Raw genomic sequence first — 16,600 nt, forward strand, 5'->3', positions numbered from 1 at the left:
TCCTTTTGGCAATTCTGAACTCCAGTTTTTATCTCCCAGCTCTTGTGAAATTGCCTAAAGCTTTGCCTGGCTTCTTGGCCACTTATGCCTGAAGGAAAATGTGGCATGTGCCCATATTGTGCTCACCTCAGTAAATGCCCTTTCCACATCTTGCCTTTCAGGTCCTGACTGCCTCACTGTATTAAATGCAATCTCAGGCATTCAAATATATATATTCAAATATATGTATTAATATGTGTGTGTGTGTATGTGTGTGTGTGTGTGTGTGTGTGTGTGTGTGTGTGTGTGTGTGTTAAATAACACACAGTTATTAGCTTATAGTTTCTATGGGCCAGGAATCCTGGCACAGTTTAGCTGGGTCCTCTGCTTCATGCTCTCTCACAAGATTGCAATCAAAGTATTGGCCAGGAGTGGGGTCTTATCTGAAGGCTTCACTGGGAAAGAGTTTGTTTCCAAGCCCACACGATTGTTGGTAGAATTTCAGTTACTAAAGGACTGTTTGATTGAAGGCCTCAGTTCCCACCTGGCTGTTGGCCAAAGACCACCCTCATTCCTTGCCATATGAACCTTTCCAACATGGCAACTTGCTTTGTCAAAGCCAGTAAAAGAGAGTCTGGTAACAAGAGACAAGTCACTATTTTACACAATCTAATTACAGAAGTAACATCTGATCCTCTTTGCTACATTCTGTTGGTTAGAAGCAAGTCACTAGGCCAGCCCATACTCCACAGGAGGAGGTTTCACAAAGGCACTAATACCAGAAGGTGGGATCCTTGGGGACTACCTTAGAAATATATCTATCAAAAAGACATCCCTGAGCATAATTTTCAAACTACAGATTTCTAGGTCACCTCCTAGAAATTCTATACTGAATCAGAATCTCCTAAGCAAAAGTCCATTTGTGTGTTTGTTTATTTGGTTTTTGTTGTTGTTGCTTGAATTTCTTGGTATTTCTCTTTAACAGCCAGATTTGAGAATAACAAGGGAAACCTTACAATTCTTATATGTGCCCTGCTTTGTACCAGTATAAACAGGAATATCAGGAATGTTAAGTGAATCTCGAGAGAAATCTGGATATTCTGTTCAGGCAACACCTATTTTTTTTTTTAACTTTGAGGAATGTGAGATATTGTTATCTGAGTTTGAGTAAGCAGGGCCGCTCATTCCTGAGGAAATGTGTGGCAGCCCTACCTGGTAGGTTTGATTGGCCTTGTCCATATGGACTTACTTAATGTTCTCCAACCCATATGGCACATGGTCTCTCACAAGTTAGGTGTTGGGGCGGGAACTGGTTTTATGAAGGATAGAAGCATTCGGAAGATTACTCTATGCATATTTGACTAGCCTTGTGCACGTAGGAATGCTATTGCCTTTTTAGAAAGGCAACTTAAGAAGTTACGAACTCAGAGATCTTTGTTCCTTATCTTAATATAGCCATATCCTTTAAAACAACTGAGTTCTTTTCTGGAACCCTACTTGGGAAGTCCAGGTGATGTGAGGATTTAAGCCAGATCAAGGCACAAGAGCTAGAATAGCCCAAAAGCGAAAGAAAAATTAATTTATAGAGAGAAGAAATGAAGCTCTATAGTCAGGTTCAGGCTCAGTTGAAGGTTATAGGCCAAGGTAGAAGATGCAGAAGTGTTTTCAATTCCACATTGGCAGGCTGGGGTTAAAGACATCCCACAGCTGTCAAAGGCCAGCCAAATCCTTTGGCACAAAATTTCTCACAAGTTTATACTGTTTAATCTGGCTCCGTCCACAACATAAGAGCTGAAAAACTAGTGTGTTTCAAGTTTAGAATCTTCATTTGAAAATATTTGGAAATCATATACTCCACAATAATTGGTTTTTCAATGTCACTTAACCTTTTATTGTTTCGAAAAGATCTTTCTATCAAGTGTGAATGGAGAAATCAAAGAAGCCAAGTGCATAAAGGCTTGTAACTCTTTGCTTTCTCGTGGGAATTGGTAACTTACAGTGGTTTCAACCCCGATTTCCTGGTTGAGTCTGAGTGATTTGAGTCTGTGTTCCAGGTCATGATCTTGCTGTGCAATCAGCAAAGCTTCATCTGCACCCATGTTGACTACTGCCACCCTCACTGCTACCTGCACCACAGCCGCTCCTGTGCCCGGCTGGTCAGGGCCATCAAGCTGCTCTATGGAGACACTGTGGACTCCCTCCGGGAGAGTAACAACATCAGCAATGTGGCTCTCCGGGGCAAGAGACAGAAAGAGGTGAGTGAATGGTCACCTGAGAATATGCCTATTGTAGGGAAAATGATGTCCTGCAATCTTTTCTCTGGAAATACAAATGTCAGACCACGGCAGTTGTATAAAGCAGGTTACAGACCTGTGTGATTTTCAGCAAAGACAGAAGATGAGCGAGAAAAGACAAGTGCTTAGTGTTCATGTCTATGAGCCAACATGGAATCTTTTCCCAGGTTTTGTTTTACTTCTGTGAACAAATATGAACTTGTATGAGTGGTGGTGATGGGTACATTATGGTGATAGAATAATGACCCCCAAGGATGCCTGCATTCTAGTTTCTAGAACCTATGAATAAGTTACCTTATGTGGCAAAACAATTTTGCCAATGTGAATAAATTAGGAATCTTTTAATGGGGGAAATTGTCCTGAATACCCAGGTGGGTTCATTGTCATCATAAGGGTCTTTATAAGTGAAAAAAGGAGATAAGAGAGTCAGAGTCAGAAAAGGAGGTGTGATAACAGAAGCAGAGGTCAGAGTGATGCAGGGCCATGAGCCACAGAACGGGGCAGCCTCTAGAAGCCAGAAAAGACAAAGAAATGGATGATTCCCTAGAGCCTCCAGAAAGAACACAGCCCTGCCAATCCATTTTAGATCTGACCTCAAGAACCGTAAGATAATAAATATTTATTGTTTTATGTCATGAAGTTTGTAGTGATTTGTTGCAGCAGTTAACAGGAAACTGATACAGTTATGTATTAAGAAATAAGTAATAAATGGTCCAACTATTTACAGATAAATAATTGAGTAATCTAGGTCAAATCAGACTACAGGAAATTCCTTTAAGAAACTATTACGTTTTCTAAACATTGAGCTGCACTTTCCTGACAAGTACACTGAGCAGCTGAGCTGGCAAAAGATGAAGACAGTGACCAGGGCTGCCGTGCCCCTGCCAGGGAGGCCCCGAGTCACCCACCTGCCCCTGAACAGGCATGATGGCCAAGATGCCTGACTGAATGCCTCTGGCTGCCCCAGCAGCTGCTCTTCACAAGTGGTTTTACAAAGAGGTTTTGGTATAATACCTATTCATTTCAGTGAGCATTCATTGTGCACCTGCTGTTGGCACAATATGAGACCAGATATTCTGGAAGAAATAAAAAATAAATAAGTAGGAGCACAGGATCTTTCTACTAAGGAGTTTGCAAACCAGGTTTGGTGGAGTGGGGGGTGGTAATAAAATATAAATCAAACAACTAGAGAATATGAGCAATAACAAAAAATTCATAGTTGGGTCATGCATGTAGCACTTTGTAATGCAAAGGAATTTTTGCAGAGGAATTTTTTAAATTATTTTACACTTCACTGAAGAAATTTGGGGTAATACAAAAGATCCTAGAGAAAAAAATCTGTATTTCATACATCTTATAAGTGTGCTATTTGCCTTCTAGGATGTGATATTCCAGTATTTTTTTTCAAAACATATATGTGAGGCTATAATGCAGGTATATATCATGGATAGAGTGCTTTTTGATTCTTACAAACCTTGTGCAGGAGATGCTGTTCTCCCTATTTTACAGATGAAAAAGTTGAGGCTCAGAAGGATGGGATTGTCTCAGCTCACATCTATAACATATTCAGCTACACTTTAATTTAGAAATATGGAATATCAAATCCAGAGCTTTTTTTACTAGACTCTATTATATTTCATGGTATTCAAACTACACATACTCTGGGGGAAGATCATGGGGGGACTAGATCAATGTGGGTAACTACATAAACTGTTAATGATGTTATAAAAAGAAAAATATACACCTATACATATATTTGTATCTGTATGTATGTACATAGTTATGTATATGTATTTTTATTTAGGTTACGTTCTCCTTCATATAAAAACTCCCTTAGTTTTAGGAGAAAACCATATATGTTGGACGTTGCAAAAATATACTAACGTAAATCAATGTTCACTGTTCATCATACACACTTTGAGATTTCTTACTGCTCCAACTATACCTTCACCTGTAATACATATGTGGCCAAACTCAAACATCCTTCAAGATCCAATTCAAATTCCACCTCCTCCTTGAAATCATTTATGATCTTCCTAGAGTTAACCACAGGGCATATGATGGTGGATAATTAATGTAATTTTCATTCCCTCCTTTCTCTAAGTTACAATGGCATTTTACTTGTGCTTTTCTCATTTTTCATTCAATTATTCATTCATTAATTCATCCATCCATCCATCCATCCATCCATCCATCCATGTGTACCTTCAAATTTTTAAAGAACCTATGGACATGCTGGGTCCATTTTATGTGCTGCGTGTAATAATGGGCAAAAGCAATATGGCCCCTGTCTTCATATGATACACACAGTCTAGTTGGAAAGACAAACATTAGTCAAATAAACATCTCAAATTGCTATAAAACTGCAACAGCAGTAAGTGCAAGGAAAAAGAAACACACTGTGCTGAGACAGCTTATGAACAAGACTTTGAACTTGTTAAAGGAAATAAGAGTAACGAGTGAGCTTTGACTGAAGGATGCATGAATATTAACTGAATATGGAATTTTCCAACCTGAGAGAAGAGGAGTACAAAGGACCATGGCTGGAACACAGGGGACTTCTGTGCATGCAGCACAGGCAGATCAGACAACATGGGGCCACCCAGGCTCTGGGAAGGACTTTAGTCTTTATCCCATGCGTAGCATCAGACTCTGAGAATTTTAAGATCACTCTTCCTGGGGCACCTGGGTGGCTCAGTCAGTTAGGCGTCTGACTCTTGGTTTTGGCTCAGGTCATGATCTCATGGTTCATGGGTTCAAGCCTTGTGTTGGGCTCAGCACTGACAGTGTGGAGCCTGCTTGGGATCCTCTCCCTCCCTCTCTCTCTGCCCACCCCCCTCACTCTGTCTCTCTCAAAATAAATTTTAAAAAATTAAAAAAACAAGAAGATCACTCTGCCTACAAAATGGGGCTCTTTATATCCCCATTTCTCCTCTGCCACTTAATTAGAAAGTTCTGGAAAATTGGCAGTCTTATACACTTTGTATCCCATGTGGTACGTACTAGAGTTCTCCTACAGCACAGAGACAACAAATACTGAATGGCTGAGTGGGCTCTCTAGTTCATGAGTGCCCTTTACCTCAGGCCCGACAAGGATGCTGGCCTGAAGCAGAAGAGTCTTACCAACCTTAGATGATGCTCACATTTTGGGAAAGAGGAAGAGAATGTAAAGCAGGAGTTAGGTGTCCTCTAATCTTAACATATTTAAATTAGTAATGCAGGTGAAGAGCTGAAAAAAAATATATTGAGTCTGCTGTGATAAACATTTTATTTTCAAAATGCCAGCCTCCTGTGCAAGCTCTTTTTTGTTCCCTCCTGATGTTTCCATTTCCTGTGCTGAATCTGTCACGTTATCGAACAATGCCCACATTTCTAGGGTCAAAATGAAAACAGAGTAGGCAGTAAATCAAGAATAAAAGCAGTGATTCTGATTAAAATTGAACCTTATGAGCAATTGATATTTCATTCCTGTTTCCTTTTAAATTGGTTTTTATCGCAGAATATATTTGTGGCAGCTAGTACATTTTGTAACACATGTAACTCTGATCAATCTGCTAATCTACATTTCAATGCTCAGAGAGTAACTGTACGTCCTGCTAGTCTATTTTAGTGCACTTCCAAGTTTAGGAGGTTTTTATAAACTATATATATATATTACCTTCACCAAAGAATTCTTTGACTTTCCTACATATATGTATCTTGTCCAATGCTATGTTTTGGACAGAGTAAATGTTGAATTAGTGCTTGCCGATGAAAAAAAGGAGTAGATAAAACAAAAATTTTCTTTTCCTTTCAGCCAGAAAGGAAAGGGCTGTAAAGTGATACATGCCCAAAAAAGAAAGGGCGCAGCATCAGTAAATTCTGCAAAGCCACTGAAAGTAGCAAGAGGCCAACTGATTTCCTACAGGACTAATGTTTTTCCAAAGCTGTGGAAGAGACTATTGTTGAGACCAAGAGCAGACCCTGGGCCTTGACTTCATCTGCCAGAATGTCTTCCCATTCATACTCATGTGTCAAAGATGTGTGAGGCACAAAGGTCTTGGTTATCTTTAGGGAAATAATTGGTCTTCTCTCATCATGAAACATGTTTCTGGGAAGATCTCTTTCCTAGAGATCTTGGTAGACTGGCTCCAATTTTCTTTGGTTTTAGATACCCCATTATTTCCATAGCAAATCATCATTCGTGGCATTTGTGCTTACTATGATTTTTCATTTGTTTCCTTGCTTGCTATCTGTCCCTCCGAGTGAGATATACTCTCCGTGAAGGCAAGCACCAAGGGAGTTTTGCTCCTCAGCATATCCCCAAAAGTTAGCTCAGTTCCTGGCATATGGCTAATTCTTAATAAGCAGTCTTGAATTATTAAATGAATAAGTACATTTTTTACTTAAAGTAATTAAGTATTATGCCTCTCTGGTCAATAATCTTTTATTGGAAGAATCTCCCTGAAACTTGTTCAAATAATTAGAGTTTCTCCAAGGGGCACAGCAGAATCTCATGAAACCAGGGACAGACCAGGAATAGCTGAGCCTCAGAGGAATGAGAAAGCTGTGGTCCCTATCAGAATGGATATAGTGTCTCATCTCTGCTTTTTTCTGTATCTCCACCTGCTCACCCATCTCTGTCCCCTGAACTGCTCCTCATGTTTGTTCATCTTGTGTATACCTGAAAATCTCCAGGTTGCATTATCATTTCTCAGCCCCAGCAACCATCACCACATGAATCAGACTCTGTGCCCCTTAATTCCCTAGGACAGGAATTTGGTGGGCTCAACTCCTCCTCTTTGTGATCCAAACATCCCAAGGGATAAACCTCTGGCCAGTCAAATAATTGGTTTTGCATTGCAACTTTAACCAATAATGGTCAGAATGAGGAGAGAAGTCCCAGAGCCAAATATGGTGAATATATATCCCAAGACACACAGAGAGAAGAAAATGGCAGTGGTCCAAGATCTATGCCATGCCACAGAAAGCATGCCCCAGGATCCCTGACATCTCATGGGGCTGTCTAGCTGCCTCCCATTGACCATATCTCCCTTGGGTAGATTGAGTCAACAATGAGTGCCATCCTCTATTAGTGATACATTCTGTCCTTTGGTCTTGGATTACAGTCTCGGGTTTCTTTACAGGTCCCAGTTGGATGTGTAATTCCAACGAGGATATGCAACTCACAGTCCAGTGAAATTTCTTACTCTTCCATGAAACACCAACAACCAATAGATGCCTTCAGAACTAGTCTCCTGCTCCATCTAGCTCCTAGCTCTCTTCTAACCAAGTTTTACATCAAGTTACTAAATCTAAAAAGCCACTGATGATAGCCTTGTCGGTCTGAGTTAGGGGTCACACCAGTAGAGAGAGTTGGGTACATACCAAGTGCTTATCACACAAGTACCCATCTTCGATACCTACATTTCAAACCTCAACAAGTCATGTGGGAAGAGTGCCTAGCCCATCACCCTAGTCTGAAAGCCCTTCTAATTCCCTTCCCTTTCTCTAAAACAAGCATCCTAACTATGATGAGGCACCAGAATACACCATACTTCCTAGGGAAGCATGCCAGAATATTAAACGTTTGAGATCTGAGAAGCTTGACATATACCTTCTGTCCCTAGTTAATAGGATTAAACAGAATCCTACATTTACCAGAGTGTCAGAGGCAAACATGAATGTTCACCCTTTTTATTCTAAGCTGGTATCTGCCTGATTAAAAAACATATAATTTAATCAAGAAGTAAATTCAAAAGTAACCCTGAAAAAGACAAAATGTCCGGCCAGAGGAGAAAGGGGTGAACTATTAATAAACTTTGAAAATCATATTTTAAAATAATTGTAATGACCTAGGGAAATATTCATTATAAGATCCTGATAAAATGAAATGTTTAAACTTGTATGTCACATACATAACATGCTCACCACTGTGTTAAGAGGCACAGAGTAGAAAAAAGCTGAAAGGAACAAAATAATGGGCATCATTGGATTAGGGATCATAGACATATTCTTTTCTTCTTCCAAGTTTTTCTGTGTTTTCCAGATGTTCTACAATTTACATGTATAGTTTTGTAAATAGAAAGAATAAAAGAGAGACGTCACTTTTAAAATACCTTGAATTTTTAAAACAGGAAGTCAAATAAACCCCTATATTTATATGGTACGTTACTGCCATATGATTTTAGAACAGTTTCTAAATTATAAAACAAGCATGTATATTACTGTATGTTGTTTTTACATTTACAGGAAAAACGCAATGCCGGATTTATCTCCTCAAATGAGATGTGTTCCCAAGTATGTGCCCCCGTGTTTTTATATTTAGAAAACAGAGCAAGAGCTCTGGTTCATTTGTTTCTAAGTAGATTCATTCTAAAAGTTCATTCCTTACTAGTCACACACCAGATGCATTGTCTAAGGTGTTTTTGTCAGAGCTTTGAAAGACTTTCTTGGAATATGCAGGTACTTTTAGATATGTCCTTTCTTTCAAATATCTCCATCTCTAACACTGTGCAGTTCTGCTCAAAAATTCTTGAGGAGCTCAGTTCTTTCCCCCAGCATGGAGGGAGAAAGTGTTTCATTGACATGGCTGTGGAAAAACAAATGAGCGTTTGTTCCGTGTAGAAGGATGGATTCCCTCTTTGCACAGCCCAGGGTGCAAAATGAGGAGTGATCAAGACTCAGTATAAATAAGCAAGAGCCTGTCACCATTAGGAACGATCATTCTCCCAGCTGCTCTGTCCACTCCATCCCTCGGCATTCAGAGAGTCAGAGAACTGCCTCCTCCGTGTTTATGCAGATGAGTCCATTTTATTTGGTACCCTGGTTGAGGAGACAATTTGAAAGAAGAGTTGCTGCCTCCCATAGGCGAGTGTGGTTTTTGCTTTTGTTTTTCAAATGAGTTTGGATTTTTAAAGAAATCATTTTACCTTACAGTTCAGGCCTAGATAATAAATGCTGTGGACTTATACTTCCTTGATGAGTCTATTTCTTACTTCCCAACACTCCTTTATGAAATACGTTCTTTCTTCCGTGACCAAATGGCCACCTTGTAACATCCAACCCCGTAAAAGAGCTATTAAGTTTTAACTGATTTTTTTTTAAGATTTGTGGTTTTAAACAGCTTTCTGGGATGCAATGGGTCCTGAGATGGAAGTCAACAGATCCTTGTCTTGTTTTAATTCCGCTAATGGCCAGCTTTGTAACTTGGTCAAGTTATTCCGCTTCTCTGGGCCTCTGTGGCAAAAGAGGAGCTTGTAGCTAACTATCTCTGAGCTCTCTTTCATACCAAAATGAGCTGTTTTCATCAGTTTCAGAAAGTGTGGGCCTCCAAAAAGGCCTAAACTGCCCCCCCCCGCTAGAAGAAGATAGTTGTGGGGTGCCTGGGTGGCTCAGTTGGTTGAGCGTCTGACTTTGGCTCAGGTCATGATCTCACAGGTTGTGAGTTCAGGCCCCACATCAGACTCACTGCTATCAGCCTGTCAGTGCAGAGCCTGCTTCAGATCCTCTGTCCCTCTCTCTCTGCCCCTTCCCCGCTTATACTCTGCCCTCTCAAAAAATAAATAAAAGCATTTTAAAAATATAAATAAGAAAAAAAGAAGAAGATGGTTGTTTGGAGACTGGGGGAAAACAGCACTGTTGGCCTTGAGAGGATGTGACACTCTTTGTCACTGATCTCCTGTTCTTTGCAGTGCTCAGAGAAGTCATGCCTGAGGACACCTTCTCTGAAGAAGAGAGTTTCTGATGCCAACCTGGAAGGGAAAAAGGACTCTGGAATGCTGAAATACATCAGACTGCAGGTATTGACATCTGGATCACAAACATTCATGGAGCAGTCATGGGGGAGGAGGGCGCCAAATATCCTTTTTACTAATGCTTGAGACCGACGGGGCCAGTTGGCACAGTGTTAGCATAGAGAACCCTTTAATTGGTGGCTCTCTATTGCAGGAAATGGCAGGGAAAAAAATCCCTTCTCGTTAGCCAGCGAGCTTCCACAGAGCCCCAGCTTGGGGAGCGTGGCTGGAACATGTCTCCTCTCACTCACTCCACTCCATGGAGCTAATCCCCCACCAGCGTGTGGTAGCCATGCTCACCGCTCTGAGGATGTGATTTTCTGGGTTCAAATCCCGCATCTGCCGCTCTGGCTCTGGGACCTTGGGCAAGTTGTTCAATGTCTCTTGGTCTTATTTGCCTTATCCATAATAGGGGGATTATAACACTAGACCCGTCTCAAGGGATTATTGCCTGGATTAAAAGAGGTAGTACACTTAACTACTTATCCAGTGCTTGACACATTGTTATATTGTTATTACAGCCTAAACCCTAAACTCTAAATCATTATGTGTATTCCCGAGTCAGGCAGCAGGGTTGGGGGACGGGTGGCAGGGAGGGAAGAAAAACATCTTGTGTTTCTGGAAAGTATTTACAATGGTTAAAGACCTAGACTGTCCAGAACCTACATTTATCACCTAAAGTATCTGAAATAATGGATTCAATATGGTTTTTGTGGCCTAATCTGGGGCATTAACTACAGTACACAATGTTTTAAAGGGAAAATGTCATCCACATTTACTGGCTTAGAAAACTGACTTTCTGAATGGAACTCCTTTGTAAATTAGAGGCTGCTCACTGTCTTCAGTGGACCTCAAGTCCTAAGAGAAAGGAAAATAGGACGCTTTGAAAGCCCATCAGGACTTTTAACACAAAGATGTACTGGCTTTTCTCATAGAGCTCATCCTACAGCTTATTTCTTAGGTGGTTGCAGAATAGTTTTTGCGGTGAAAGCATTTTAAAAGTAGCGTGTCGTTTTGTAATTATAATCAACTAATGAGGTATAAAGCTTATTATACACCATGCCAATAAATACGCTCCCATTTTAGGAAGCATTTTACAGTCATTTAAGGAAAGCAGAGAAGGGACGCGGCACGTAGGTTCCAAGAGGAGTGCAGCAATCAGTGTCTTCGAAGATTTTAAGACGTGACTTCCATCTCTTCCCAGGTGATGAGCCTGTCTCCTGCCCCTTTATCTCTGCTAATCAAGGCAGCACCGATTCTGACAGAGGAGATGTACGGAGACATCCAGCCAGCTGCCTGGGAGCTTCTGCTCAGCATGGATGAGCACATGGCAGGGGCGGCAGGTAAAGACAGAGCACCCGGGACCCTGCTTGCCACTCATCCTGGGTGTTTAACTGAGACGCACATCCACTCCCTTTCATTCCAAGGTCAGACCCAGAGCAATTGCTAGAACTCGAGACAGAGCTGTGCACTACAGGGAGGGAGGCTGAGGTGCCACCCACCCTTTACGTTTACCCCGTAGACTGCACAAGAGCAGTGTGGCCTTACCAAATTACAAAGAGTGATTTTCCCCACAACCTGCATTTCCACCGTGCTTCACAAAAAGAGAAACTTCTTTTTGTGTGTTGTGATCTCCCAGATTTACCGTGAGCCGTCATCATTAACTTCACTAAATCGATACAAGTAATATTTTATGTCCAAATGACAATATCGAAACAGATTTGTTGAAATGTAGGTGACATAGCCAAAGACACACAGCTAGTAAAAAGGACATGCAAAATGGGGGTTTTTCATGTTTCTTCCACTTTTTGTACACATTCTTTTAGTTTTATATAGTTGTTTTAATTCCATAATGTACATGGTAAAATCTCAAATAATATGTAAGTGTATGAAGCTAAAAGTATCTCTTCCTCATGACTCTCAGTCTCTTCACCAGAAGTGACAATTTTTAAGTTTTTCAGGAGTCCTGCTAGGGTACACTATATAGATATATAGATAGATAGATAGATAGATAGATATAGATCTATATAGATATAGATGATATAGATATAGATATAGATATATACCTAAGTACCAATGTATATGTTGTGTTTTCCCTTTCACACAAATAAGACATATCATAAAGACTTTTGAACTTTCAATTTTTCTTTTATATCTAGAAGATTCTTTTTCAGAATTTATTTGAAGAAAAATCTATTCAAATCAGGCAGCACCAAACTGGGAGTGCTTTACCAACAGCAGCTCAGGGAGGGTCTTTTATAGAAAAAGGTGGGCCACCTGGCTGGCTCGATCTGTTGAGCATCCAACTTCAGCTCAGGTCATGATCTCGCAGTTCATAGGTTCAAGCCCCATATCGAGCTATGTGCTGACAGCTCAGAGCCTAGAGCCTGCTTCAGAATCTTTGTCTCCTAATCTGTCTGCCCCTCCCCTGCTCACACTCTGTCCTCTCTCTCTCTCTCTCTCTCTCTCTCTCTCAAAAATAAACATTAAAAAAATTTTTTAAAGAAAAAGGACGGAAGCAAAGTAAGGCAATTATTGACTGGCTATAGCTAAAAGCCTAGTTGGCTTTTATGGCTTTTAGCTTTATGATTTGTAACCTTAAGGCATTTACAGGCTTAGATTCTTGCTGGCTTACATAGGTCACTGCAGGATTAATGCCACATCATTCTAATGGCCTCCTTGTTTAATGAACAAATTTCCCCTTGTGGTCATCCTCTCATATATGAGAGATCCAAAAATTTGGTATTAGTGCTACCCTCAGTCAGATCAGAGTTAAGTTGCTCTTATTTCATTGTGAAACTCATAGGTTATGATGTCAGATCCATAAAACAATCGTTTTTACTATTTCCCTCTTTGTTCATCTTCTTTCTGCTCTTCTGAGCAAGTGAGACCATGTAATATATGGTTGATGCTGTGACCGTGCATTTAAGAACACTGAGAGAACATGGCACACCAGGGAGACTATAATGATAACTATTAGGAGTGTAATGCCAAGAGACTGAAGGGTGCTCCTCAGCCAGGGTCTCCATGACCCAAACTAGTTGGTATCAGTTAATGTACCTGTTTTTAGCCAAGTGGCTTATTTGTTAATTTCTTGTATTTGCTACAATGCCAGATGTTTTGAGCCAGGTGCAGCAAGGGCTATTTTATCATGGCCCAGACGTTTCTGTGTTTAGCCGATAAGTAATCTGAGGCAATTTTATTATCTGAAACCACCTTACCAGGAAAATACAGAGATTTTGTTGTACAGCTATGGCCTTAGCAGTAGATGTAGCCATAGTTGTCAGGGCTGACAAGCACTGTCTTTCCTGTTCATTAACAGAAAAAAGCAAGTAGCAAAAAGGCAAAAGGAGTAACAGTTTAATATTGGAGATGATGATCTTGATCTGCGATCTTGAGAAAGCTGTCCCCAAAATGCAATCTGTATCTGAGGAGGAAGCTCCCTAGTCAATGTTAAGGTTAGTTCCAAGAGTTTAGAGAAACTCTCTCATGAAGGATGTAGACCTACCATTCAAGTCCCTGAAGTTTGGCCGCCATCTGGGTAGTAAAGAGGAACTGGTATGGTCCCTTCCAAGGACATTCAAGGACAGTTTTTGTTCTTAGTGATTCCAAGTCAGAAAGTGGGGAACATTAGTTTGGGAGTGGTGGCCAGACATTTAAGGAAAATAGGACATTCAAGATCTAGTTGGGTGTACAGATAAATAACCTCAATGACAATGAACAGGACTGGAATCTGATATTCACAAGTGTTACAATTTTTTACTGCAACATAATTTTTCCTTTACAATCATGTTCATTTCTATCAAATATAATCACTGTAAGACTAATTAATTTGTTTGCAAAATAAATCTAGTTTCATTAAACGTGACCTTATTATTTACCTAAGTACAGCAGGAATAGTGATTGAACATATAGGCTTATTTCAAATCTGTTTTGCTGGAACTTTTTATAAGACTCATAGATTGGATTTTAAAAAACTCTCCAGGGGTGCCTGGGTGGCTCAGTAGGTTAAGTGTCCAACTTCAGCTCAGGTCATGATCTCATGGTTTGTGGGTCCAAGCCCCATGTCAGGCTCTTGCTGACAGCTCAGAGCCTGGAGCCTGCTTCAGATTCTGTGCCTGCCTCTCTCTCTTCCCCTCCCCAACTCATGCTCGGTCTCTTTCTGTCTCAAAAATAAAAAAACATTAAAAAAAATCAGGAAAAAACAAAAATAAAAACCTCTCCAGGCCGAGAAGCCAAGAGAAGAACTCAGTATGAGACTTCACCTGGAATACCTATAGATTTGGCTGAATTTCAATCTTCTTGAGGTCCCTAGGATATCTTGAGTTTCCTGGGCCTTCCCAGAAATGACCTTTCTTACTCACCTGGTAAGGTTGCAGGGAATCCTGTAAGCAAGGTACCAGGCCAGTTTTCCAATGAGCTGTTATTGGCTCCATAAAGTCAACCTTACTTCCTTAAAATTGTCTGGTCATATCTGATTTTATGCATATTCTCAAATACAATATTCCAGTCAAAGTCTCAGTGATAAAACAAATGTTTCCAGTTGTGCCCTCTTATATGAAAAGCAGGTTCTTATTGAACTTATGCAAATAATTACATTGTCATGAAAGTAAGAATACTCAATGAGTTTCTGAATTCTGGAGGAATCAGGTGATGAGAAAAGTGAATGTTTTATTTCAATATGGTTTATAAAATTACCATTAAGTCATAGATAGCTTAAGAGAAAAGAGAAAAAAGTATCTTTAAATCTGGAAAAATAAAACATTAAGGAACCAGCAATGTTTCAAAGAAAAAGTTATTTAAAATTTTAATCATCCTCATCAGTACATTCAATCTCATATCATTAATTCTTGTTCTACTTGAATTGTTTTTCCATTAGTTCTGGAAATGCTTAACCAGTTCAGTTTTATGATCTTACCATGAATCTTTCTGAAGATGCTTTTTGTCAAAGCATCAGAATAAAACAAGAACTGTCTACAAATGACAAAAAGACTTTTAGAAAGTGGCCATGATTAAAGATCTGATGGGAGTTCATTTGGTAAAGAAAATGAGTTATTTCTATGGTATGCAATAATTTAGGATAAAATTGGACCATAAGAGTATTAACAACTTCCTAGAAACTTTGAACAGTTTCTGGAATACCTGTATTGGTAACATATATCCATACATATATAACTTAAGAATGTTTATTAACACTTCTTACTTGACAATGCTTCCACATAATTTAACATGCCAAATAAAGCTAATTAGTTTAACATCTCTCTTCAGAGATGAGAGACATTCTTTGAGATTTTCTAGAGACCCTCTGGGAAAACCCAAAGTTACTTTGAAATCAAAAAGACTTCATTTAGAATTTGTTTTTGGGAAGTTGCCAAAATGTCAAAAAGTTTGAACATTTGACTAAGTAGGATCTCAGATCATTATGAAATAATACTTAATTATCTATTTAAGCCACAATGGATTTTAAAGGTAAATACAGAAAGTTACATAGTTGTGAACCAAAGTTAGCTCTTTTAATAATAAAAGGATTGAGTTTTTTTAAGTTATTAAAGACCTGATAAAGACAACATGAAGCACAGCAAATTATTTTGGCAAGGTATAAAATCTTCATTTTCCAGGTAGATTATCCAAAAGGTAAAAAACAAACAAACAAAAAAAACACTTTTCACAATCTTTTATGAAAAGCTGACTAATAGTCCACGAAAAGTTTGGTTTGTTTTGTTTTGTTTTGGTGAGACAAAACCAAATTCTAATTTTTTTACCAGTGTGTTTTTAATATTAAAACTCATTATTTAGGGACGCCTGGGTGACTCAGTCAGTTAAGCGTCCGACTTCAACTCAGGTCATGATCTCACAGTTTGTGAGTTTGTGAGTTCGAGTTCCGCGTCTGGCTCTGTGCTGGCAGCTCAGATCCTGGAGCCTGCTTAGATTCTGTGTCTCCCTCTCTGTCTGCCCCACCCCCGCTCATACTCTGTTTCTGTCTCTCTCAAAAATAAATAAACATTTTAAAAAATCTCATTATTTAAAAACTTAAATACGTCCATTCCCGCCACATGTAAAATTTCTTTTCAAAGATTCCTTTCTATAAGCCTTCAAACAATTATTTTCACACCATTCAGATTTTGTTCTGTTTTTTGTTTGTTTTTGAACTTGAAAAACATTTCATTTAGTTTCTATATTTCTGAGGGTATATTTGATTTACATAAGTGCTTATTTATCTTTAATCCAATAAATAGAGTTCTTTACAAATTAATTTTGGCAATATCATCTGGAGTAGGAATATATCACACATCTGCAACATACATGCATAGACATACATAAATATATAGACAGACACAGAGATCTTGTAGCATTTGCTTTAAAATTTTTGTCATGAGACAGGTGTGATAATGCAAAACTGACTAGTTTATGAAAAAACATTTGGATCTAAAGTGTGTTTCTGGCAGATAGAATAAGTTAAGATTACTTGCTCAATGGCTAATTCTTTTACCAATATTTGTGGAAAAGACTAAAGATTTTCATTCACCTAATTTCTCAAGTAGTTTCCTTTTT

The 16,600-nt window shown here is 39.3% G+C and overlaps 1 protein-coding gene across 12 annotated transcripts in view; it reads left to right on the forward strand.

The window, feature by feature from the left end:
• The window catches only part of UNC80 (unc-80 homolog, NALCN channel complex subunit), a 225,277-nt gene that overhangs the window by 118,871 nt on the left and 89,806 nt on the right, over positions 1-16,600 (forward strand). For all 12 annotated transcript variants that reach the window (XM_053215737.1, XM_053215744.1, XM_053215738.1 and 9 more), the window contains 3 exons: positions 2,034-2,234; positions 9,947-10,054; positions 11,253-11,391. In XM_053215737.1, the coding sequence (XP_053071712.1) occupies positions 2,034-2,234; positions 9,947-10,054; positions 11,253-11,391 (448 nt within the window). The remainder of the gene's footprint in view (positions 1-2,033; positions 2,235-9,946; positions 10,055-11,252; positions 11,392-16,600) is intronic.

This window comes from Acinonyx jubatus, chromosome C1 (assembly GCF_027475565.1).
Source record: "Acinonyx jubatus isolate Ajub_Pintada_27869175 chromosome C1, VMU_Ajub_asm_v1.0, whole genome shotgun sequence".
In the NCBI taxonomy this organism is placed as follows: Eukaryota; Metazoa; Chordata; class Mammalia; order Carnivora; family Felidae; genus Acinonyx; species Acinonyx jubatus.